The sequence below is a fragment of the Gambusia affinis genome, linkage group LG08, assembly GCF_019740435.1.
Source record: "Gambusia affinis linkage group LG08, SWU_Gaff_1.0, whole genome shotgun sequence".
Taxonomy (NCBI): Eukaryota; Metazoa; Chordata; class Actinopteri; order Cyprinodontiformes; family Poeciliidae; genus Gambusia; species Gambusia affinis.
In genome coordinates, this window is record NC_057875.1 from 15,936,749 (window position 1) to 15,963,914 (window position 27,166).

At 41.5% G+C, this 27,166-nt stretch overlaps 1 protein-coding gene across 4 annotated transcripts in view; it reads left to right on the forward strand.

Annotated features, from left to right (window-relative positions):
• The window catches only part of dusp8a (dual specificity phosphatase 8a), a 47,772-nt gene extending 23,108 nt beyond the window's left edge, over positions 1-24,664 (forward strand). For 3 of the 4 annotated variants that reach the window (XM_044124089.1, XM_044124090.1, XM_044124091.1), the window contains exons 4-7: positions 18,106-18,272; positions 18,361-18,520; positions 19,526-19,649; positions 19,953-24,664. In XM_044124089.1, the coding sequence (XP_043980024.1) occupies positions 18,106-18,272; positions 18,361-18,520; positions 19,526-19,649; positions 19,953-21,168 (1,667 nt within the window). In that variant the 3' untranslated portion in view covers positions 21,169-24,664. Of the gene's footprint in view, positions 1-12,044; positions 12,868-18,105; positions 18,273-18,360; positions 18,521-19,525; positions 19,650-19,952 lie in introns of those variants that run through there. The other variant, XM_044124092.1, reaches the window with a different exon arrangement.
• Positions 24,665-27,166: the final 2,502 nt, after the last annotated feature.

The window sequence follows — 27,166 nt, forward strand, 5'->3', positions numbered from 1 at the left end:
TAAAGATAAATAATCCCGAGTCTGACTTGACTCTCGCTGTGTAATTAGTGTGAAATATGTATTTGCTCAGGATGTGGTCGTGGTGACAGTTGGAAAATGTTACAGTGTGCTTGTAAATCCAAGTGTGCTCAAGGGTTAAGCGTTTGTTTGAGCACTTTATTGATTGTGTGAAAGTGTTGGTGAGAAACATGTCTCTCCCAGGACAGCTGTATTTTTACCACAGTGGTGATCTCACCCACAAGGACCTCAGGCTGATGATTTTAGCTTTTTTTAGGGTTTTGTTTTTGCGTGCGTGTGTGTGTGTGTATCTGAAGGGGGGAGCTCCACTTTGTTTGGGCCAGCTGCCTCCCAGTGGGTCTAAAGCTTGTATGTTTCCCACTGTACACTGCCGGACTGCGCAGAGCTTGGTGTTACGTTAAAGAACACCAACTGTGTAGCCTCGACATGCGTCCAGCCAATGTGAAGCATTTTGATGTCGGCATTTGGATCTCATGTTCTAGTTTCAGCGGATGAAATAAATAGAGTCGCAAAACAAGGAGAAGTGATGATAAAAAATAACAATACATTTAAAGCACTGCTCAGTGCTCATACTGTTTCTTTTTAGTAATTCACAGAAACCTTGACAGGTACAGATTATGAAACATAAACAAAAAACAAATGTAGGTTCTGTCATTTAGCAAGAAATGAAGGTGTAAGAGTTTGTGGGCGGCGGTGCAGATGTGCGAGGTTGTTCTAATCTTTCCCATCACCATCTGTCAGGGCTTTTTTAATGGGATTACCAAAGCGTCACATCACGGGGTCAAAAATCCGAAGAGCTAAAACACGTTGTGAATCAACATCCGTATGGAGAACTGTTTGTGTTGTCAGTGAAGAACACAACCAGTTTAGCAGAGTAATAAAAGTATCAGTCGTCTACACAGAGGAAAACATAACCGGTGTTATCTGAAATGTGAGATTTTTCCTATTTTTACTAGAATATTAGCAGATGCTAACAACAACTTGAAAGTGCAGTAAGCCCGACCAATCTGAGCAGAGGAGATGCAGTAATGTTGAATCACTTGAATCCTCCTGTTCCTCTCTTGCTATTTTACGATAATAAGACAACTTTTTATGTTTGCTTTTTATAATTCTTCACTTTACCAATCTTGATTTGTGATTAGGATCTATGTATGTTTTTCTCCCTGTATACCACAGTTTACAGCCCAAAGCATAAATTTTCTTGTGAAAAAAAACAAAACAAAACAAATAAAAACCAATAGTAAAATAAAAACACACAAGAGGTCTCTCCAATAACAGCGGTTATTGTTCTGCTCTGCATGACTTTGAGAACAGCGGTTGGGATGTTTGCTAACGCACTACTTCAAAGGCCCAATATTGAGCAACACTAACATTGAAAAAGTTTACTTTTGTCTATGATTCATGAAAAGACCGCATGGAAACCGAGAGCCTGACAGTAGTACTGAGAGAGTTTCAGGAAATTCTGGTCGACGCATAGAATGCACTCCTGAAGAAGTAGTTCAGCATAGTATTAATTTTAGGGTGTGCACACTTATGCAACCAGGAACTTGCAGAAGTTTGCTTTTTCTTGAATTGTGTAGGACATATGTCTTATTAAATGTGGGAACACGTTCTCATTTTTATGCAAGAAAGAGTCCAGCATTGTAACAGGGGGGTGTAGACTTTTTTTAAATGTGTTTTGGAATAATAGCTGAAAAAAAAACCCAATATTATCCAATGTCATCCTATCTTCTCTCAGTTCCTTTGAACACCTTGCTGCAAGGCAACAGTGCTACCAACTGAGCCATTGTGCAGCCTGAATTACTTTATAACATATTTTTATATTTAATTATATAATGTGTATGTATTTATTGATTTTACAGCTGATGGCTCTCCCATCAGGCAGACAAATCTTGTCAAAAGTGTTCAAACTACCGCAGGACACTGACCTACTGCTGAGAGCTATTAGGAGATGAAAGGTTTTTTAATTCAAAAACACGCATCAAGGCTGTGGGGCTTCAATGACATCAGCCTAAGGTGTGACTTCACAGACGGACGTACAAAGGTCAGTTCTGTTACATGTCATGTTGCCGCTCTGGTGTACAACTGGGTGGTGTCCGGTTTGTGTATCTTTGCATCTCTGTGTGTGTTCCTGTGTTTGTGTGTGCATCTGAGAGAAGCTGAAGAGGTGAGGTAATCATAGGAGGCAGAAGCCCACAATGAAGCTGTTCACAGAGACATTCCAGGGAGCCACATAAGGAGGTCTTTTTGTGTCCCTGTGTGTGTGTGTTTATGCATGTGTATCTTGCACTTTTCACCATGAATATGTGCATATGAAGTGGTGCGTGTGCACGTGGATGAGGCAATGTTTGAGAATACATGTGTCGGATTGAGAAAAAGCACAAATGAGAGCAGTCGAGGAGATGAGGTAATACTCCTCTTTGCATCTTTGAACGTGTGCGCGTTCACAAAAGGGTTCATCTGGCTACTTTTATGTGCATTCAGAGTATGGCCAGAGATCCTGTTTAATGAGACAAAGTTTCTTCTGTAGACACTGAAGCACAGAGAAGTGTGTTATTGTTCTTCATTCCTGCAGGATTTCTTCCAGGCCTGCATGCACCCCTGCAGAGTTGGATTTAAATTTCCTCTAGACATCTTTTAGACACAGTCCTGATGAGAGGATTCAAACTAATTATTGTGTTCCTCAGATCCATTTCTTCATACCTTCTGTTTCACCGCTTGTGTGACTTAACTTCTGGACCTCCTTGCCCCCCGCCCCCCACCCCCCACCCATCAACACCTTGCTTTCTCTTCCATCTGAACCCTCTCTGTTACACTGTGGGGAGCTTCACAGATCAATGATTTCATAGAGAAGGAGCCAATGGTGCCATTAGGAGGTGAGCTCACCATCCTCTGGGAGATCTGACACATTATTCTCAATGATCTGGTGCACCTTTCCCCTCCCCCACTCCCCCTGTCTTCCACCTCTCATCCCCTTCTCCTCCTCCTCTTCCTCCTTCCTCTCCTCTGTTTCATGGTGCTGAGAACAGAGCTCTATTTTTAGGCCCAGACTCCTGCGGTCATCACATCTGGCGCCAGTGGCCTCGATGCTCTCACCCTGGCCTCTAGATATACAAATACACACACGCATACGCACGCCCACACACGCACACACGCACGCATGCATACACACACACACACACATCAGCCCCAACCCCACCCCTATCCGTAAAAAGGGCCCACAAAGGTCAAAGTATATGAGCTACAAAATACCTATGACATCACCTGGGTGCTCTGAGAAGTGTTACAGGCTCTGAGACGCATTGGAGCTGAAGAGTGACATAATGCTGCTTTTTTGCACTCAGTGTGCAGGTATTCACTGAGCTCCGTTTTCTTTTTAATTGTTGCCTCACAAACATCTCAATAAACCTGCAGATGCACTCACACCGAAACACGCAATCTTGTATCGTCGGTTTACGGGGGTGGTGATCCTAGTTTTATGCAGCAGGGTTCAGAGTTTCTGTCCCTCCACCCCTTCATCAGTCTCATTGGTCTCACATGATAAGCTTGATGTCATCCTTTGCTCCTTCCTTCCCTGAAAACTGGAGAATAAAACAGGCCATATGATGCGTGTGCGCGTGTGTGTGTGTGTGTTGAGTGTGTGTGTGTGTTTATGTGAGCCATTGCCAAATGTTTCCACCATGACGTGATCTCGCTGCATTGCTTGCCTCTTGCTCTTCTTCTCTTTCTGCTTCATCACACAGTCTTTCACTGGCTTAAACAGGCCTTGTACCAGGCAATCACATGGTAATATGTATGCAGGCATGCAAGGCAGAAGAGCTTTAGTTTTGTTTTTTTGGGGGGGTTTTGTCATGTAAATGAGCAACATGCTTTACAGTGGTAAAATGCTGATCTTATGTTTGGGTAGTCATCTTAATTACTGTAACTCTAAGGTCCTGGGGTTCTAAGAGATGAGTGTAAAAGTGACAAAAATTTCACCTCTTAAATGTTGTCAAGCAGCTGTAGCTTTCTCTCTCCTCTTAGAAATGTAGCTGCCCTGTTGAATGAGTGAAGTGCCCTAAATACTTTGGATGTAATGCTTATATAGTCCATTCATGGTGCATACCTTCCTGCTTTTGAAATCTATCTAAAGGCCTTTTAAGCATCCTAACCCACCCAGTTCATGCATTTGTCCTACATGGGATATAAATAGTTTGTTTAAAACGTTACTAGGTAGTGTCAACAGAAGCTGAGGCTGGACAGCTAAGCTAACCCGGGTCCCTGGTCCACCCCATCAGCACCTCATAACTCAAACCTCCTCATGAGTGCGGGCCAAGTGCTCTGCTCCTCGTTTGCTGTGCCGCGAGTTTACCGCTGCAGCCTTCCCGCTGATGCCTCTGACAAACATGTGGAGTGGAAATTTCCAGAAGGAGCAAGAAAAAGGGAAAGGAGAAACTAACAATTATGCTGATTTATCCTGCTCATTCCTGGCCTGCATCCACCGAATTCCTTTCATGCTGGGACTGCCCACGGCAGTTCCTCTCATACCGTCATTCCCTGGAACAATGGTGGATTCCTGTTTATCACCGTGCCGGTTTTGATGCACTTTATCTCTGGTATGCTATTGTTCTGCTCTCCTGTCCACTCATTTTGTTGTTGTTTTAAGAGTTTTCATCTGAATTGCCTCACACATTTGTAAAGTCTTTCTCTTGATAGGATTTTGAGTTGCTACACTTTAAATATATATTTTAATAACTGAAAAATAATAATAATAATAAAATAACACTGGAAAATTAGCAATATCTTATTTAGAAACACACAGTGGTGGCTTTTGGTTGACTACATAGAACTTTTAGGGTTAATGCTCTGGATCTGTGGCTGTTTCCTAATGATTAGGAGAATATTTTCCATTGCAACAGCAGCGGGCTAATTTTGGAGTTCCAGGGAAGCCTAGAGCTCCAGGTTCAGGAATGCTGCACAGAGTTTTGTGATCATTCTTCATCCTCTGCTTATCTCCTCCTCTGCACATACACTTATAAACACACAAAATGTCAGCCATACACAACAATGTACACACATTCATAGAAGAAGAAGGCGGTCCAGCACAGAAAGGCCGCTTCCCCCAGTGTTGTGTAACCATTTCCTGTTTCTGATAAGGGAACATCAGGGCTCCCCGGGGTGAAAGGGAGACGCCTAGAGAGATCAGCATGTACAAACATAAATTTACATCTCGAGAATGTGCTTGTCTGCGTGCCCTTAATTATTTTTCCGGACCGAGCAGGGAAGCTCCGAAATTTCCCATTGAGCTCCAGGAATGATTTACCAGCGTGATGTAGGCGTTGGCAGGCTGCACACACAGACAGCTTGTCCGGTTCCTTTCACTGCATCACGTCATTTCTTTTCTATTGTTCTTCTGTGGCTGACAGCATGATGTCACTGCCGTGCTGTGGATGTGACACATTTACACACATGTAAACTTGCACAGCTCCACACGCTCAAAGGCGGGGTCAGAAAAGCCAACCTTGGCCTGCAATATGAACCCATCTTTGTGTTTTCCATGCCTGAATTCAGTTCCTGCATAACAAAACACTTGTCTTTGTATAAAAGCAGTGTGTTCTGAAAAGTTTGTCCTTTGATTTAAACATTCTATCAATTCCCAATCAATTTGCACCCTTCAATATGAGATTTCATCTGACAATAATATATGTGGTGTGTCAGAAAAAAATATTCCTGTGTGAAAGCTTTAAGATGAAGTTTTTGACCTCACATTAACTGAAAAAACGCAAAAAATTGAAGCAAAATCCCTGCCAGGGTTTTAGTTTTTAAAAATAGAAATTTTACCATAAATCTGCTAATGAAGTTTTAATCTAGTGCTCTAGTGTGGCAAACACTAAAGCACAATAATTTAAAAGCAGGGATTCATTATGAACTTATATACTGGAGAATTGTTCTTGAACAATTCGTGACTCCTGGGCAGTTTTGTGTGTGTTGTGGGGAGAGGAGCATGCTCACAGGCTGTTGATCCAGATGATTAAATATTTTTACAATGGAAAATGTTCAGTAAAACAAGTTATCCATTTCTTTAATTTCGTAGTACCGTATTTTATGAACTATAAGTCTTTTTTTTTTCTCCAGAGTTTGTCTGGTCTTGCAACTTCCAGGCACGTGTGGCTTGTATTTGTTTTTTGTTTTCTTTTATGATGCATTTTATTGACTGATGCATATTGTCCTCAGAACAAATTGTAGGCTGGAAAATATGGTAATTAAGGCCACATCCTGAGACTTTTATTCAAAACCAGACTTTAGTATGCCATCATCTGCTTTTGATTAGTTTATTAAACTAGGTGATGGTTTTCAAAGAAGAGTGACACAAATTCAGTTTTGACTTTGCAGGCTTATTTAATTATTGAGCAGGTGAAGAAAATCCCAATATAAATTTTGCAACAAGTTTTTTTTATGATGTTATTTGAAAGTCACACCATGTGAAAGACTTTAATTGCTTTTTCTAATGTTGTGATCCATTTTTCTTCTTTTTTTTAATTCTCAATAAAAGAAGGTAGAAATATATTCTCAAAGTTATAAATGACAGAAATTTCCCCCTTACCTGTCTACATTTCCAGCTTTTATTTTCGTAATGAGCTGAACATTTTGATACTTTAATGGTTAAATTAGCACAAAAGATTGCGGAAGTAGTTACGATAACAAAAAAAAGTGGTCAGAAAAACAGTTTGCAGCAGGTTGAATGCTTTAGAGCGTCAACACAGTGTGCTGAATTAATTAAACAGACACATAGAAACACCCCAGTTCAGTCTGACACCGTTGTTTCTGATGGTAAGACAGGTAGACAGGAGAGTAGAGGCGCCATCAGAGGACCAGATGGCATGGCTTTCTCTGCTGTGGGGACAATGTGTGCGTGTGTGAGTATGGCCGCCTGCTGCGCCGATAGGCGCTAATTAACACCCAACTGATCCGAGACCAGCCTGGCTGTCTGAAAATATCAGCAGCAAAGGCTCATTACACTTGTCTCCTGTCAGCTCCTCCCTCTGAGAGTAATTCTGCTGTAACGTTGCTGCTGCTGCTGCTGCTGCTGCTCAGGGCTCCTGTTCTGTCCAGGTTTGAATGATTATCTAAAAAAAACTGGACTTTAAAAATGATTTGCACTTCTGGAATTTAACTTACATCCTATTAACTCTGGTTCCACCCATCCATCCATAGTTAAACCTTGACTACTGTAATAATGTCAGTCATGAACCTGAACTAAATGTTTTGTATTCTTAAGGAAATTTCAGTCTTTAAATGTAAGATATTTTGACATGGAAAGACATGGAGGAATCCTCACTACTGTACATGCGTGAGAAAGAGGGGAACGTGTGTTTTCACAAACGCAGTGCTTTCAGATGTATGAATGAACCCCTGTGCATCGCTGCTGGTTATTAGCATTTCGAATGAAACCTGTGCAGACAAACTCACCTCTGGGGAAATCAGAGCTGAGAGGAATGTGAACACATTTTTAATCTTTTCAATACTCCAGGCTAACCGACATGCTTCATGCAGATTTTGTTCCTTTGTTTTACTCTCACACATCCACTACTCATACATTTTAAACCTGTGCAAACGACTGTTCTCTTTTTATTAGTCTCAGCTAAAATAACTAGAATAACACATAAAAAGGTGAACGTTTAATCTTGACCAAACCAAAAAAAAAAAAAAAAAGACTTTACTGCCTGCTAGTGTTTCATATTAGTGCACAAAAGCTCCTATCTGTCTCCACACACAACTGCACACCCACAACACCCCCAACTGGGAATTTTAAGTACTTCATCTGGTTTATGAGGGCCCGTCTGGTTCTGAAAGCCCCCCTTGGTGCATTTGATAGCTTATACCCGCTTCTGTTCTGTCTTTATGCGTCTGTGTGTGTGTGTGTGAGAGAGAGCGTGTGTGCGTGAATCTGGGTGTGTAAGCATATATCCGAGTGTAAACTAATTTCTCTCCAGTGTGGCAGATTTACTGGTGCAGTAGCCTCGGGTGCAGAGCTCCTCCAGGGGGTTAAGTTGTTTGGAGGGCAGGGGGTCTACTGTTTGACTGATGTGAGCGGGGCCTCCCCTCCAGGCCGGGCAGACATAGATGAAGTCACTGAATGCTTGAGCACACATATGGTGAAGTAGTCCATTTATCTGTGCACACATATCCTACGTGATATTTACTGAACGGAAACACTTTTCTTTGTTCTTCTTTAGCTTATTTTCAGGTTTTCAAGTCGTTATCCTCCATCAGATCGACCTTAGCAGAAGACATGCAATTAAGTCTTGACAAAACCTTCAAAGGGCTTCATAGAGGTCTTAGGTGAAGATGAGAAAGAAATATATATCTTAAGGTATCATTTATCTTTTCATTCTTAATATTTCTTCCATTCATATATTCTTGCAAGTATTGATGTTTTCAAGTCCCGCGACGCCACTGAGGTCTAAATCGTTATTTCTTCTATCACTTCCCCCACCTTCAATAGCTCCATCCATCCATCCTTCCTCGTTCTCCCTTGGTGACTACCTCACCCCCCAGGCATGGCAGCTGTGTTCTCCTGAAGGCATTACATCACTGCAAGAGCAGCCTTGTTACTGATCCCCTGACAACCAGCACCATCAACACACACACACACACGCACGCGCACGCACACACACACACACACACACACCCACGCACACACACACACACACATATATGCATGCATGCACATACAAAAACCCGTACACGTGAACGAGCAATTATGCTTGTATGTATTTGGAGTAAATATCTGCTCGCCCTTTGCCTGAACCCCTGCAGCAATGTCCTCCCCATCTTCCTCTCACCTTTGCACAGTTGAAACTTTGCCTCCTACCCCAGCACATGTACGATCTCGAGGCAAAACACACACATTAACTCATCACCCTAACCTGCCGGATCCAGGCAATGACGTCTTCCTTTGCTGCGATATCTTGACAGATGATCTGAGGTGTAGGATGACGCTCCTGTTGCTGCCTGTCTCAGTTGAAAGGAAACGGTTGGGACAGGCTTTGATAAAATATTTCAAGTGATAAAAAAGTAGTTTCTTTATGAACTTGGTAACTGCTTTTACAAATAATACTTTCTGCTATAGAGAAAAATGAAGGATAAATGTCTTCACTTTGAGGAAACCCATGTTTGATTTTTGCAGAAAACTTGTTCTTCCTTCAAAGTTGTTGTTTTGTTTTGTTTTTCTTTGTGGATTTAATATTTTTGGATGTAACAATATGTTTCGCAATGAAATAATTAAATCACTTAATTTATGTAGAAAAACATGAGTTAAAATGAATTAAATGGATTTCATACGAACCTAAAAAAATTAATTGCGGCCCTAAAATGACGTGATCTCAATAAGATGAAATAATGTGTTTAATAATATGAAATACATTAAATAATAGCCACAAGTAGAATTAACCAACAACTAACTCAATAATTTCTGAAATTTGTTCCTCTTTTAAATGTTTTTTCAGTCAGCCAAGCAGTGACACATCTTGCTAATTTTCCTCTATAAAATAATTTCAGACACTTTTTCTGGTTTCAAGACCCCCTATAGCCTTCACCCACCATCTCACTTTGTATCTCATGCTCCCGTCTCACACTCCTCTCCATTGCTATCCATGTCTGTTTTGGCTGTTCTCGGTATGTGTATGTGGACGTAAACTGTGCGTCGTCCCAGTAACAAACCCCACAGCATAGAAGCAGGCTGTAAATCTAAGAGGGAGCCTCAGAGGATGGGACGTCCAGCACACCTATTTCTGTTGCGGCTTTGGACACATGTGCAGTAAATAAAAAAGTAAAAAAGAAGCCCGGCTGTCATTTATAGCGTCTTGTCTGCAATCCTCTAATTAACACACCTACTATTCTGAGCCTTGTTACCCCACTGGGATCTGAAGAAGAACTCAAACATCTCGGAGGATTAAAACCAGAGCCGGAGTCTGTTGTGTTGTCGTTCGCTTCCACTGTTGTTGTGAAAGCTGCTTTATCAACTGGGGGCAGGTGTGGAATCAAACTTAGATGACCGTCGACTGTGATTGCGGTGTAACGACCCTGGTTGACCACTGCGCTGTGCCAGTCGTCCCCCAGTCATTCGCAGATGGACAAAGTGTGTGTGTGCGGGCGTGTGTGTCTGTGTGTGGATGTTTCTGACACTCTGCATTTTTCACAAAGCTCATCATCAGCAAAGTGACCTATTTCCTCTTTCTCCCTCCCCAGCTGTTAAACAGAGGTTGACGTAAGGCTGTGTTCTCACCCATATATGACCATTCAGGGGTTCACAGCGATGAGATGAGGTCACTCAGTGTGCAGCTTAAGCCCCCGTCACCCTCCCATACCTCCCCCAACTCACTTCTCATCTTGCATGAGTTTGATTGCCTTTTTGTGAGGGACAAATTATTGAATTTACTGAACTTAACAGAATGATTGGAAGAGTATTTGACTATTTATAATGGGAAATTATTGTTATTATTATTATTTTAGATATTTGTGATCACTTTTTAAGAAATCGATTTTAGATAGACCTCAAGTATTCGGGCACATTGAACATATTCCCATTTTTTCACATCTAAAACTACAAACGTGAGAGTGTGTCGTTAAGATTTTATGCGCCAGACCAACACAAAATATAAAAGATCAAGAATCTTCCCAATTATTTCTAGAGTCTATTTGTTTTCAGTCCCTCTTACTTTGATACAGCAAAGTGAAATCCACTGCTTCCCAGATGTTTGATTGAGAACATTAGCAAATAAGCATCAATATAAAGACCAAAGAACACAGCAGACAAGTCAGAGCTGGGAGAAATAAAAATAAAAGCAGGGTTAGCGTTGAACATCTCTCAGAGCTAAAACCTCCCAATCCATCAGTCAAAGGTGGAAGGAGCGTGGCAGAAGAGCAAAACAACAAAAACGTACACATGCAGCACTATCATAATGTTGGGATGCTTTTCTTCATCTGGTAGAGAGAAGCTGCTCATAATTACTGTAAAGATTGATGTCTGGTGCAAATAATCTCCTTCCACCAGGACAGAAACCTTAGACATACAGGAGTGGCTCCAACATCATGCTTTAGATGAGCGCATTCTTGTGTTAGAATGTATAGAGTACATAAAGTCCTAACCTAAATCCAATTGAAGATTTGTGGCAAGACTTGAATCATTCTGACAAAACTGGGGCTATTCATCCGAGAAGAAAAGGCAAAAAGAAAAAAAAAAGAGACCCGTAAAAGAGAGTAAAAATGTATGCTGTGCTGAAACTAGAAATAAAATTCAATCTTATTTAATTATTTTTCCAAGATTCCCATCAGTTGCTTAATTTAATCTTAACTCTTTTTTTCCCCTTTGAGACATTTAGCCCGTTTCTATGATTCCTTGTAGAGGAGTTCTCATCGCCTGTTCTGTTCCATGATGTTTTGCTTCATGTCGACTGTACTTACCTTTACTGTCCTCTGCTCTCAGCCATGAAATCAAAAGGATGAGAACAGAGTGTCCGCTGGAACATTAAGCACAAACCAGAACAGGAAGCGTCTGTGAAGTCAAACAAATTACATCATCTTTAGAGAAAGATCAGATATCAACACACTAAGGTGGTCTTAAATCAAGCTTTAAACATGTCATCTACTGTTAAGCTACAGCAATTTTAGTCAAATCAACCTACTTATTCTTTTCTACAGTAACAGACAAGCATATTTTAGATTTTCTTTCAAATTAAATACTACTCTTAAAAAATGGCTTCATGCCTACAAAATGACAAACTTCAGCCAGTCGCTGTCCTATTTTCTTTGTAATTGGCAACCGAGATGTTAGGAAGCATTGCAGCTTTGCGTGTCTTATTTCATCTTAATATCTTCATCTCATCCTCCATCCCGCCCCCACAGAGACCAGCTTCATAGCTAGGCCCCTGAGGTGGCCGCATATTTGCTGGCTGAGTAAGGAATGTGGTTACATGCCTTAGATATTAGCTATGACGGAGCGCTGGCTCCACGAGCGAGGGAGGAATAGACGGTGCGAGCGGGGAGGGACGGAGGTTTGGTTAGAGTCTGAGCTCACGGCAAGTGAGCTCATTCAACCCCAGAGCTCGAAGAAGAGAGAGTGCAGCTCCGTCATCTTCCTCACAGAGAGAGTCATAGGAGGAGGAAAGCAGAGGGAGGAGTGGAAAGCGGTGACGGAGCGAATGAGAGACGGGGGGAGTTGGAGCGGCACAACAATAGCAGGCTGCTCTTCTGGCTGTAGACACTCAGACAGAGAGCGCTCAGAGGAACACACAGCCGCTCTGTGGAGCCAGCTGCAGGCGGATCACAGCTGGCGTTTACATACAGGCGCTACATTTTGTTTTTCTTTTTTCTTCTCGCTCTCATAGAGGCAAATAATCCTCACAAGACCAGAGAATTGCCATTTATTGAGGCAGGAGCATTCTAGGAATTTTTGTGGTCCAGGCATCAGGATTTTGGCCATATGTTGACTTGACGAGTGTCTCCACAGGCCACTTTGGACTATTTTTCATTGTCTTTGAAAGTCACTCAGTGGAGACTGGTGCAATTATTTAACCAGAGTGGAGTTTTCTGGACTTTTGATTTATGAACCCTCCCTGACAAAGCACTTCTGTTTGTTTTTCCTGTATTTCATTTGTGTGTTGGCAAGGACTCTTTTTGTCTCCATCGGAGGGGGACACCTGGACATTTCTATCTGTGTGTGCATTTAAGAAAGACTTTGTACTGGGGGGATGCCTTTGGATGTTGTGATTGCCCCAGCAGAGGACTGCTTTTGGCCAGAGCTTCAGGAATCAGACATGAGGCTGAAGATCAGGGTTCGCAGGATGAAGCAGGGGAGAGAGCTTCGAGGTGTGTATCCACGTGGAGCATTAACAGCTGCAGTAGATATGTATGTGTGTGTGTGTGTACAAGAAATAAGGAACAGTTACATATACAGGATGAAGGCCTGTGTGTATGCATGAGTGCATAAAATGAGTTGAGCTCTATGAGGGATGCACCTTTCAGGTATTCTGATGAATGCTGCAACTTAAAGAAAGATGTGATGTGAATTTAAAGGATCTGAACTAGATCAGTGCAGAAACCGATGTGTCCTCGCCATTCTACTGATGCTGAAGACATGTTTAGAGACACAGGATAGGAAGAAGAAGTGAATGGAATCGTGAAGATGAGAAGCAAAGAAGGGGAAGGAAAGGAGAAGCGGTAGGAAAAAAAGACTGAGAGCCATGACCCGCAGTATGACATAGTGCTCACTAACTCTCATACTGTGGTCTCCGAGATGTTTGGGTCTTTCTCAACCTTCTGCTCTGCTTTTTCCTTTTTGCAGTCTCTCTTTCTGCAGGATGCCGTTTCAGGGAGATTATGTTATCGATATGTGCAGGGTGCACTGCAGGTGTTTAACATAACACGTTTTCGAACAGAGCAATAAGGCGAAGCAGAGCAAGGCTTCTGAGGGAAAAGCCTTCACCAAAGAGTCCCGCACATCGCACTATAACATCTTTTAGAAATGGTCTGATGCAGATTGTTCTTACACTTGCCACTGTTCTGTTATAGTACATCCTCCACCACCCAGCATAAAAAGAAATCACACCTTTGCCATCATCAGATGAAAATAGCCCTGTGTGTCGCAGGTACAGAAGCATGTTGGCACGTCTCTGCGAGAACTGGCTTATGCGTGCAGACTAAATTATGGGAGAGTTTATGGGCCTATAATGCAATAACACGGCGCTGCTGAAACAGCAGGTGATCAAAGTGACACGTCCCCGTTATCTGCACAGCCAGATAGAGGAACAATAAAAAGTTTAACCGTCAGCAGGTGTGGCGACGTGATAATCATAAAACTGACACCAGGCATGACAGGCGATGATCTCACCCTCTTACTTCATCAGTATTCTGTCTGTTGGCCTATTTCTGACCAAAAACACACACACACTCCTGCTTCTTTTCTGGCTGCAGCAAAGCCTTTGTGAAGCTGAGAGGGACATGTGTGCAATGATGTCATGTTGGGAGGCTGAGCGGGAGGGAGGGGGGGTTACATTGAAATGCTAATGTCCCCTCATAGTGGAGGGGACAGCTGGAGGGCCACAGAGGAATGGCGTAATGTCTCCCCTCATATGAACCACAGGGGAAAAGCAACAGAGGGGTGCAGGGTGGTCATTCACCCAAATCAATGCCCTCGGGCTGTTTAGGTGTGCGTGTGCGTGCGCGCGTGTGGGTGTGTGTGTGTATGGAGCTCCTTTTCCCCATTAATAGACAAGGTAAAAAAAATAAGTGAAATCTACACAAAAGATAAGAGCAGCTTGTATTGATAAGGCAGTCAGTGATGTAACGGTGGAAATCCCATTAAAAATAAATGCCAGGTAGGTGCAGCATGCAATTCTGGTCAGAATCATGACATATTTGGGTATTTATTTGAAATGATGATGACATTTGCAACAAAAGGTTTTGAATAAATTAATTGAAGCCCTTTTTGACTTTAAATCTATCCGTTGCTGCTTTAGTTGTTCAGAGCTCTTGCAAAAATAAATCCTGATCTAAAAATAAAAGGAACTCATTATCAGGAGTTTACTTCCCTGCATCAGTGATGAAGTTGAGCAGCATTTTATGGTTCTGACCTGCCAAAAGCAATTTTAGCTCATTCAGTTCTAACATCAGAAGCAGAAAAAGATGCAGGTACATGTCTCAACATATTTTTTCTAGCCTTTTTGCCTTGTAGCTGTAAATAATAATTTATATTAGGAGGAGTGGTAAAAAAAAATATGAGGAAGCAGTTGCTCTTACAGGGTGTTGATATTTTGAAAGAAGACAAAATCCATAAATATTTTAGCCTTATAAACTATACCTTCTTATTTTAGGGATTTATATTGTGACAACAGCTAGTGAATCCAAAAACAGCAGTCTGCATGAATTACCTTGAGATTGCTGACCCTTACCCTAACTCTGACACGTCATGCAGTCTTCCCACTATCTGCTGAAGTGTTGCTCTCTCTCGCTGCCACGCAGGATGAACGAGCCACATAGCTCTCTTTTAATGTGGTAGAAAATATACTTTCCTTTTAGAAATTTCTTTACAGCTTCTTTTTATTTCTTTTGACTTTATTTGTGAACACTTAACACTAATATCTAGTTTTTAATAAAAACTAAACGCAGAATAGCACAAGCACCAGAGAAAGATGTGTTTTTTGAGTTTCCATTCGGCCAATCAATACACATCCTGTGGCCTGATCAACCTGAAAAAAAATTTACTATGCTAATCAATACCCAGTTTCTTGATTTAACAACAGTGTGTATTGATTATCTAATCACATACAGATAACAGTCTGATTAGATTTTTTTTTAGCATGTTTATAAATAATGGGATAATTGTCCTCTAATTTCACGTCAATTTAACTTTATGGCTCCATCTACTTTAAAACATAGACATAGCAATGAGGCCTAAGAAATAGATGATTTGCTTTTTTTCTTATTTTTTTACATTTACAGTCATGCCAATATTTATTGTCTCTTTTCCTGGGTGTCTGGGGTACAACTGAAGAGTAAATGTTTTTTAGAAAGAAAATTTCACAGAAGGAACAAACAAAGAAGCCCTGAGTTCTTGGCTCCAACAGAGGAAGAAAGTTAAATAATCAGTTGCATAAATGATGAAGTGGGCAGAGAGGAACGGAAAAAGGATGCCGATGGCGACACAGTGCCCTCTTTCCTGGTTGTGTGTTTTCCTTCTTGCAAGAACACTTCTTACTTTTTCTTTTTTTTTCTTGAACAGTGTGTGTTTAGAACTTGGTTAGTCACATCCTGTCCAGGGTACATTTTCATGACTCCAGCGTGACAACTTTTTCTTCTCGAACAGAGAACACTTGTGTTCGTTTTCTAAATGTGCCGTTGATTTATTTTTGCCTCTCAGCGTGTTGCTGAGTTCAGTGCAGCAAGATGTCAGTTTTCCTCAGTATCACGCTGCATTACGGGTGAACTCATCTCTCTCTGTTTGACTTCTGATGTCATCCCCATGGACAGGGCTTTTTCTATGACTTCATTGTGAGTGTGCTGTTTGTTTGGATTGGACTGGACACATCATTCACATGTGGGGACTGTTGAGCCATCTCTCTGGACTTTTTGGCTATCATCATGTCCTTTTCTGTGTTTTTTTTTCATCCTGGCAACAGTGAGAAGGACAAGTTAAGCCAGCTGTCATCAACATCTCTGCCCTCCTTCATTGTCATGGCAGCCTTAAGTAGAGTCAGTTCAGGTGACGAAGTGCCAATAGCATGCTATCTCCTCTGTGACTAACGTCCATTAGTGGCAGCAGTGTAAATCTTTGACCACAGGAAGGTGTTTTGTAATTGACGTAATGCCGCTGTAATGTAATCGCTCCTAAAAAAGCAGCCAAGCGGACCCATTCTGGCTCCTTATCTCTGACTCCAATCTTCCTTCATGCCAGTAACCCCTTACTCACTCCCTCAGTAGCACGCTCTGCTCTTTAAATGTTAATTTAACACATCTTGGTCCGCTGCAGTAATTATTTATCCAGATCAAAGAGTGCAAATGCACACACACACTTTCTCCTCAGCAACTCACTATGTGGAACATCCTGTCCACAGACCTTCTAACAACTCTCTAACAATGTCTGCACACAAAGAGGGAAATGCTTGCTGTCTGACGTTAGGCGTTTTTTTTCCTGTTGATTTATCTGCCTGCAGGAAAGTAGCATTTCCTCACACCTCTACATTAGATCCTATTTATTTCTCTCTATATATATGTTCTGTGTCAGAGGTACTCTGGGAAAAGGTAAACCAGGAAGGAGCCCGTCAAAAAGCATTTCCTCTTTCTGTTTTATCAATTAGAGGGAGGCTCTCTGCAACAGGGAGGCCTAAGGCAAATATCTCAATAAATATAGGCTTGTTGTAGCATGACAGCCCTCCCTCAGAGTTTACATTAACTTTTTCCACCTAAATCGTTATCTGATCATTCTTTCTGCATCCATCCATCTCCCTGCTCCACCCCCTCTGCGAGGAAAGCACTGATGTCATCGCTCTGCCGGTTGCCATTAATAGCTGGAAACAGACAGCCCTTCTTCACTTTCCTCTTAAAGGCACAGTGCACCCAGAACAGCATGATTGTTTCACGCAGTCCTAATGTGAATATTTATTATTGATGTTGGAGGACATTTCATACATTTTTTGGAGATTGCATTGGCCTTTATATCTCTATAGCTGGATTACTATCAGATCTGTTTGGACAGAGTTATGTGTGCTTCTTCTGAGCAGTGATGTCATGTCTCATTCACGCTCGCTCTGTGATCATTTGTGTGCATGTGTTTAGCACTTGCTCCACAGCCCAGATTGGGTCAGGCAGGGCTGAACATAGATTAGGTTCTAATCTCCTTCTATGGGGCTCAAAGTTTTCCTTGAAGCTCTCCGTTTTCCTTTCAGCGCTCTGCACCCACTCCTCAACACACACTCCGCTAAGCCCTCACCCTGTTTCCTACCCTGTAGTTATACAACCACACTGCTGCAGAGTAATTATGATTATTATGGGGATATGTGTGCGTGCGTGCATGCCTGCATTAGGTGGAAGAACTATTAAAGCAAGTGAGAGTGAATTTTGAGCATATGTTGAAAACCAGATCATGATCTTCATGTGCATGGGTGTGTGTGTAGTGGTGTGTGTGTGTGGGTGTCAGTGGGATGTTTCTGGGCCTCTGTCCTGGCCCTGCACCTGTGGCCTCTCTCATTCCCTCAGCCTGACGCAATGCACTGCTACAGGACATGAGCTCATGCAGGAAACAGAGCCACACACATACACATATGCCAAAAGTGGAGCCGCCTGCCTCTTAAAGGGCCAGACGTGCATTCCTGGCCGCCCAGCAGTTAACCCAGCTTGCATACAGAAGCACAGAGAGCCTCCTTTCTTTCGCTTCTGTTTCACTAAGCAGGACCCAGACATTGTAGCCCAGATTCAGCCTCCCAAGTGTCTATTGAACGTGTGTCCGAGGCGCTAATTGTGACAAAAATGGAGTTTCCACTGTGGCATGGAGTTGTTCAGTGGAAAATCATTAGTGCACCTAACCGGTTTTTGCCTTCTCTGTCTCTGCAGGAGGTTTTGCAGCTTTTTCCTCTTGTTTCCCCGGCCTGTGCGAGGGGAAGCCTGCCACTGCACTCCCAATGAGCTTGTCCCAGCCCTGTTTACCTGTGGCAAATGTAGGACCAACTCGCATCCTGCCACACCTCTACCTGGGTTCACAGAAAGACGTTCTCAACAAGGTGAGTTTTAATCACCAATTTCGAGGATAAGACTGGCAGCGTAATCTACCATGCATAACCCCAAACCTGTTTTTGACAATGTCTTTAGGATTTGATGTCTCAGAATGGCATCACTTATGTCCTGAATGCCAGCAATACCTGTCCCAAACCGGACTTCATCAGTGAGAGCCATTTCATGCGCATCCCAGTGAACGACAATTACTGCGAAAAACTGCTGCCCTGGCTGGACAAAACAAATGAGTTTATAGGTAGGAGACCTCAGCACATTAAAGCAAGTATAAACTCAAGGTAGAGTTAAGAAACACAATTGTAAACCATGGAGGTGGACCCCTGTCAAATGCTGTGATACTCAAAAAAACAAAACAAAAAAATTAAAATTCTGTACATTTTCAGGATAAACATTCATTTAACATTCATTTAGAGTATAACATCCAACTCTTATTAGGTCTTAATGCCAAAAACAGTGGAAATGCTATTTTTCTTACATCTAGATTTTGAACTAAAGGTTATAAAATGCAGCCAAGACTTATTATAAATGCTGAAATAGCTATTTAATAAGCCGATTTTGACAGATTCCAACTGAGTCTTTAAAGGCTAAACGTTAGCCAGTTTGCAGAGCTTACAAATATCTTGGATTTTGTCATCTTATTCTTCTGAGTCCCCAAAATGCTGTCACTATGCTGATTTAAAACTGGAGAAGGCTTTTGCAATGCTTATGTAATAGAGTGTTGTTGGCCAGCTCAAAGCCTTTATTAGCCGACTGTCAAAACAGCTGAGGAACATCCCAAGAAGTACTTCCTTTTGTACTTCAAAATTTCAAACATAAACAGATGGTGCCAAGTTTAAAGCAGTCACCTTCATATGGTGTACTGGGCTTGTGATCATAGCTTACAGTTACTGCGCTGGACAATGTCAAAGATAGTGGCATGCTAACAAGTTAGATAGCATTCTGAAAGGTAGACATTGACAAGAAATATCAGAAATGTTTGTGTTTCAAGATCTGAAGCAACATATTTTTTGTTTTGTGTCTAAGTACAGAATGTTTTAAAATGTTAGTCCTAAGATGTCAGCCTCCTTGTTTGTCTTTTGAAAGTGATTGTCCTCTGAATAGAAACCAGAAGAGGCACTACAGCTTTCTACCAGTTTTCACAAAAATCCTTTATCAAAGAATAGACATTTCAAAGGTTTACAGTATTGTATACGTGAGTATTTCTGGTTTTTTTGTTACAATCTGTTCGTTTTGCTCCCAACAGACAAAGCTAAGGTGTCAAACTGCAGAGTGATTGTGCACTGCCTCGCTGGAATTTCACGATCAGCCACCATAGCCATTGCATACATCATGAAGACAATGGGCTTGTCATCAGATGATGCCTACAGGTATGTTTGCCCCTCCCACTCACCTCCAGTTAAGCTACGGTGTCATCTTTTTTGAAAGGATGAAAGAAGGAGAAATCCCATTTTCATTATGAAATGAAATTGTTAAAGTGGTTGCCAGGTTGCAGTTTGTGCAACAGAGTTTGTTTTGGCCTTAAAGGACAAAGCATTTATTGCATATTGTGCATCAGTATAATAGTGGCCCCTCTCAGACCTCGTATAACTTTACACAGGATTTATAGCCGTACTTTGCTTTCAAATAGTTTTCAGACAACTAATCTTTTCAACTCTTTTTCTTTCTGACAGGTTCGTAAAGGACAGGAGGCCATCCATATCCCCAAACTTTAACTTCCTGGGTCAGTTGCTGGAGTTTGAGAAGGGCCTGCGATTACTACAAGCTTTAACCACAGATGACAAGAAGTCTGAAAACAACTCCAAACAAAGCTCTGAGACTAATGGGGTCTCTGCTGGTTTTGAGATCAACGGTCACCACACCAGCTGCGACTCATCAGTGGCAGATCCTCACACCCAGACTGAACCCAAGTTACCATCTCCCACTTCCCTCCAGCAGGGCTTTAACGGCCTGCACCTCTCAGCAGAGAGGATTATGGACACTAACCGTCTCAAACGCTCTTTCTCTCTGGACATTAAGTCAGTCTACTCTCCTAGCAGTCCACATTGCCCCAGCATGGCACCCACTCATTCTGAAGACATCCCCAAACTGTGCAAGCTCGACAGCCCTGGAACCGGCACCTCCAACGGTGTCTGCTCCCAGTCGCCCATCCTCGACAGCCCAGGCTCTTTTGATTCACCATTCCCCTCACCGAGCAGCGGGGGTAGCATTGGGGGTTTGGGTGGAAGTGAAGGAGTCCATCGATCTGGCACATCCTCATCCAGAACCAGAAGAAAAACTAAGCACAGCTGTGGTAATTCTCCAGTCCACTCCCATCTGCATCATCCTTCCCAATCCCTCAGTTTGTCGCTGGACCACAAGAGCCCCAGCCTGGAAGAAAACCTCAGGGGTTCCCCACTCCTCTCGCTCCCCTCCCTGCCATCTTTGGGTTCTGGGGCTATGTGGACCAAACACAGAGACACTGTCCAGGCTACAACTCCCGTCACTCCAGTCACCCCAACCACGGACGCTCCCTGGCATTTTGGAGCAGACGAAGGCGGTGAGGGAGAAATGGAGCTGGGAGGAAGAGATGGAAGGAGAGAGGAGTCATCGGTGCGGTTTGGTAGCAGCTCAGCATATGTGGCGTTTGGATGTAGCGAAGGCGCCAGGTTACGGGACAAATCCCAGAGGGAGAAGCCCTCAGGGTCTCAGACACAGAGGGACCACTGGGATTCCACGTCCTCTAGCTCGAGTAACAGTGTTCCTGCATCAGAAAAACAGTTCAAGCGCCGCAGCTGTCAGATGGAGTTCGAGGAGGGCATCTCCGAGACAAGGTCCAGGGAAGAACTGGGAAAGATCGGGAAGCAGTCAAGCTTCTCCGGAAGCATGGAGATCATTGAAGTGTCCTGACAGATAATGGACCTGGTGAATGCTGTCCCATGGGGGCAAAAATGGACCTGTTTTAAGGGAGTGCCAGAAGAGGAAAAATGAGGTGGAGACAACGAAGGTTTTTTTTTTGTGCTCCCCTCCACAGACAGTGTTAAAGACTCCAATTGAGGGAAGGACAGATACAAGCTGAGAGTTAATGTGAACAGTTTGCAAACCTGGACTGACAGAGCCTCAGATGTGATGTTTTAGGTAGCCATACTTATTCTGAACTCTTAGAAATTTGAGGAAATCCTGGGGGAAAGGGAGATAAAGGTGTGGCTGTTGGTACTGCAGTTTTTTATTTCTGTCACAGGTTAAAAGATATCACCCCAAGTAAGCATCACATTGCATCCTGATCATACAAAATTCCCTGATGTTCAGACTCATACTGTTTACCTGTGGTAAAATGTAGTGTGGGCTTCAGTGGGTGTATAGCTTGTGATTTGATCCAAGCCCCATGTTTCGTCCCGAAGTTCCACCCCTGTGTCAGAGAACCATGCACGGCTACATCTGACCCACCACCACCTTTCCCCTGTGGTCCGGCCCGCCCCAAATGCTGCAAAAGAACACCACCAACTGTAGTGGACTCCTTAATATTACTGTGTCCTCCTACTATCACAGCACAAAGCAGAGCGGTCCAACGGACTTAACATAAAGACGGTACTGCGTTCAAATAACGAAGGATCCTCTGTATTCTGTTGAGGAAAAGACTTGTAACAATGGACAGCGTGTCCCTCCAAAGCACAGAGCATCTATCCTGACTTTGGCTCCTTTTGTTTCAAATGTTAACAGCATGATAAGACTGAGGTTTCCGGATCCCCCCAGGCCTTTCCCCACTGAACCTAGCCAGTATGGCCAGAAGAGAGCATGCACCTGAAAGGCTGACTACAGACAGACAAATACTATATATATACAATATGAATATATATAGCAATTTTAATGAACTTCTGTTCAGTTATAGTTTTAATTTATTGTACTGCTTCATTCTGGTAATGAGAAATAATATAATGTTTTGTGGATTCTTTTTTTTTTTTTCTGTTGAATTATTATTATTATTTGCTGTATGGTATTTATGAACACACACTCATTACAAATACACACATTCATCAAAATTCAAGCAAGCAATATGTGCTGTTCCTTTTGTTTGAGAGAGTGATGTATGACTTTGAGATGCACATTTCTGCTGAGTGATTACCATTCACATCCTGACAACGCGATATTCCAAAAGCCAAGCTTTTGCTTCTCTTTTATAAAAAGAAAAGACTCAGAAGTCCCACTGACGAGATCTTTAACCGGACCTCTGTATTGTGAATTCAGGAGTTTGTCACAACTGAGGGCCCAATTATGACTGAAAAGACTGTTTTACTCAGCTGTGCGGAGATACGAAAAGAGCAGCCTAACAACTCGTTGACCATACTCTTATATATGTTGAAACAAATGAGCCTGTCTTACAGCTATGGCTATGAACAAGTATTTGTCTCTCACTGATTTGTTTTGTTTCTTTCTCTCTTTTTTCCCTCACACTTAAGTGTTTCTGGTCATCAAAATAGTGTTTATATTTGGCACAGATAACCTTAGTAAATACAAAATCCAGTTTTTTAACAACAGAAAAAGTTATTCAACCAACCTTATGTTAAAAAACATCAACAACAAAAAAAACGGATGTTTAAAAAAAGAATCGCTCCCAAATCCTAATAACTGGTTGGACTACCCTTGACAATCCTTTAGGATTTTCTCGCATAGGACAAAATTCATGGTTCCATTGATGACCTCAAGACGTGCAAAGCAGACTCAGACCATCACTCTATTTACACAAATGTCAAACTCCAGTCCTGGTTGGCCACTGCCCTGCAACTTTTAGATGTGCCTCTGCTGCACCACACCTGAATAATTAGGTCGTTAAGGATCTGGAGAACTGATCTACACAAGAAGGATGTAGTTAAGCCATTTCATTCCAGTGTTTTGTACCTGGGCCACATCTAAAAACTACAGGACTGGAGTTTGACACCCCTGCTCTATCCCAATAATGTTGAATGTAGGTTAAAAAAAAAAAAAAATGTAATACTGCGTTAGTTTTATGCCATATTTGATGGGATGCATACCTTTCTGCTTTTATCTCTTCAGTCTAAGTATAAGAACATGTCTCTGTAATATTTATGGTCATCAGTTTTCACCATAGAGCTTTCTCTGGATGCCAATTTTCCAATTCTCTTTCTTATTTCTCAATGATCTGAGCTAAGACAAGTGAGACATGTAGAGCTTTAGAGGTTCTTCTGTTGTTAATGATCCTTATTGATCTTTGCTGGACTCGCAAAAATGGACACATGACCGTCTAACTGGTGGCGACAAGTGACTCATGATTTGACAGTAGAATTATGTTTTCTGATTTGGGCCAGGTTAGCATAGGCAGATTTTTCCACCCTAACAGATGCGTTCAAAATTGCAACTTGCTTCTTCCGTTTTACTCTGGTTGTCTTTGTCTGCTATACGTTTCTTGATACTATGAAATATGTAAGTGTGAGGAAAAATGCTGAAACAGAAAAAAAAATGTGCGAGGAGCCAATAGTTTTCACATTAATGTGTATGCTAACAGAAGTACGCTGTCACTGTTTTCAGATCTTCTCTGAGCTGGTGGTGCTCACAGCTGAAACTATACATTCATGGCACACACTCCTCTCACTTACAGTATATTCACTCATGAATCCCTACACACACCCTTTCGTTCATTCTCAGGGGATCTTTTGGTGAGCCAAGCCCAACACAGGGTACACATCTGCTGGTACATCAGCACAATGCATGTCCATGAAGCACCCTCTCTCTCTCTCTCTCTCTCTTTCTCTCTCTCTCTCTCTTTCTCTCTTTCTCTGTTTTTTATCTGTTTTTACAATAATTTTTAAATTTCCAAAGCTTTGATCACAAGAGCATAACACAATGAACAGAAAAATAAAAAAAATAAAAAAATCGGGCTCTTCATATTTTGAGGTAGAAGGAAGGGAAAGAAATTAGCTCTCCTGGTGTGAGAAGGTTATTTATTTGTGATGTAAAATGTGTTTGATATTTTTCTTTTGACCTTGGATTAGCTTTACTGTCTGGCGATCTCTGACCTTTTGACCTTATGCTGCTACAGCTACAAGTTCAGATAAGTCATGTGTTTCCTGAAGAACCTTTTTTCACCTTACTCCCCATATTTTTAAGAATTGTTATTTATGCTATGTAACAAGAATGATGCAGGCTGTCCCCTTTGCTACATTATTATTATTATTATTATTATTATTATTATTATTATTATTATTATTATTATTATTGTACATAGCAACGCATCTAAGAACACTGATAAATTTAGACAAGTTTTTAAAATAAAATCCTGATACCTTAGGCTGCTTGATGCAAAAATACCTCAGGTTCTATTGAAAGGCTTTTCCTTCCCCTGTATATGTTTTGTGAAAATGAGACAAAAATACAGACATGACAAAATACATACCTCTTGTCTGCTTCATTTTCTTGTGTGTTTGCATAAATGGGACCCCAAACTGAAGTGGGAACGTGACGTAACGGAACAGTGCAAAAACCACAGTAAGGCAACCGGACACTAGGAAATGGTTATTGATTTTGTGTTGAACAACCTTCACTCAAACCACACAACAAAGTTAATGATTTCTCTTTTGCCAATATTGTCATTTTTATTTGTATTGGCAAATGGTAATTTTACACAGATACTGTTACTTCTTACGTCGAAAATCATTTCTCACAAAGAAATATCCTGGGTTTGAGGTCATCTCAAATCAAATTATGTTAATTAAAACATGATATATTGATTGGGGATTTTTACAGTTACTTTTTTTGTAAGACCTTCAACAAAGGCCATTTTATCTTTCTCCCGAAGGAGAACGTTTAGTCGTTGGCAGCAGTATCTCAGCTGATGCTCTCCTCCAGGACGATGTCACGGCTAAACAGAATACCAGAGCAGATGTAGGTTCTATAAAAAGCAACAAAAACTGAGAAAGAAATTAGGCAAAAGTTGTAATAATAGTAGATTATGTTAAAAAAAATGTTACATTAAAAATTAGCTGATCTTTGTTTAAACTGGTACATAAAACTAGATACCCAGTCCTTTTTATTTCATTTATTTTGCCAAAATATAAAAAACAAAACAACGGAAATTTCATAGGCATTTGCCACGTCTCACCACTTTTGATAAAGATACGGTCAGCTAGCCTGTTGTTAGCTTTAGGCTCACAGGCTACTCCTAAACAAGCTAGCCCTCAATTCTCAAACTGTTTTGCCTTGAAGGTTTGAGTGTGTTTGAGTAGGTTATACCCATTTAAAATTCTTGAATACCATATTTCTTACACTACTCTACAACATTATAACAATAAATGTAAAATATTTTTCTGTGTCACAGGTTAATATTAACAGAGTTAGCCCCAGTAAGCTACATAGAGCCTACAGCTTCTAACAGGACACCTCTGAATAATATTTTATTTATTTTTGGTTGTAGACTATGATTCTGACCCTTTTAAGAACAATTAGTTCTAGAAATTACTTGGGCTGATTACTAAGGTATAGACACCCACCATTTTCCGAAGACATGCTTTCCAAACCAAGTTTCAAAAACGTGAAAGCCTTTTAGCGTTGTTTTGTGTACAAAGATAGCCAAAGATGGAATAAAAGATACAGCACAGAACTGTTCAGAACTAGAAAATGTCTTCCTGCGACCATAAAAGGATTTATGAGGAGGTTAAACAAGTAGTGATAAGGAAACCACTAACAGGACTTCCAAATACACAGGAAGAGGCACAGTCATAAATGTGTGACCCTCACCATGAGGGGCTGCGGGATGACTCACATGCCATTACCTGTTTCTGCTTTTTGTTTTGTCTTCTTAAAGTTAAGCTTTTTTTGGCCGTTCTGAGCAATTCAATCCTCAGCTCCCATCATCTGTTACTGTGCTTCCACAGAAATGGACAACATAGCAAGTTGGCTTTTGTGTTAAAAAGCACTGTCTTGGTAAAAGCTTAGAAAAAGAAAATTGGTAAAATGCCTTCTGCATATGTTAAAAGTAACAGAAAGTCTCCCTTCGTTTTTCTGAACTGACTTCTGCCTGTCGAGGCTTTAGATGGAGCTGTTGGGCGACCAGTGAGAGGCTGCCAAGGACGTCCAGGTGAGCTAATAATACCAGTGTTTTCTTGCAACTGCCTAAGCCACTCCCCAGGCCATTGTTTCCATTGTATTCATTTTAACACACACATGAAGCTAACTGTAATGTTTAAGTCTACTTGCACTTTATGAGTGCACTGACATCACTGTTTGATGGGAGGGGTACGTGTTTTCTCAGATCCGGTGATTATTTTGCAATAAAAAAATAAATAAAAAAATCATCCTTGATCAAGCTTGCTAAAAGTTTAGGTAAGTTTTTTTTAATTTAACAGGAATATGGCCATTTTTGTGTGTTTTCCTTTGGGGAAAAAAATAACTTGGTTTGTGGATTTTAACCATTTTCCATAGGATATAATTCAGATCACCTTATAACTCACTATGCAAATTCTTAGGATCCACATAATAGGGATGGATCTGACTTGGACATTATTGTACTGAAATGTTCCCAAAAGTTTTAACAACACCGACACACTGGCACATTTGATGTGATTCGTAAAAATGCAATTTGTGGCAGAAAGGACCAACAAGAAAGTAGAAAACCACGGTTCGCAGTTTCTCCCAGTTTATTCACTGTTTAGTGTTTTTGTACTTCCATTCGTTCTATTTGGGTCACAATCAGATTAGTTTCCAGATGTTCTCACGGCTGTCTCCTCACTCCGCCTGCCCCCTTATCGAAGTGCTTCTGTAGGTGCCGAAAGCCTGAGGGTGAGGCGTTCGCCAATGAAGTGATGTATTTGAAGAGCGCTTACCTCCACTAGCTGAGAATGGGATGAGGTCGAGGTTTTATTTTGGTTAGAAAAACAGGGAGGTATTTTTCCCCCAA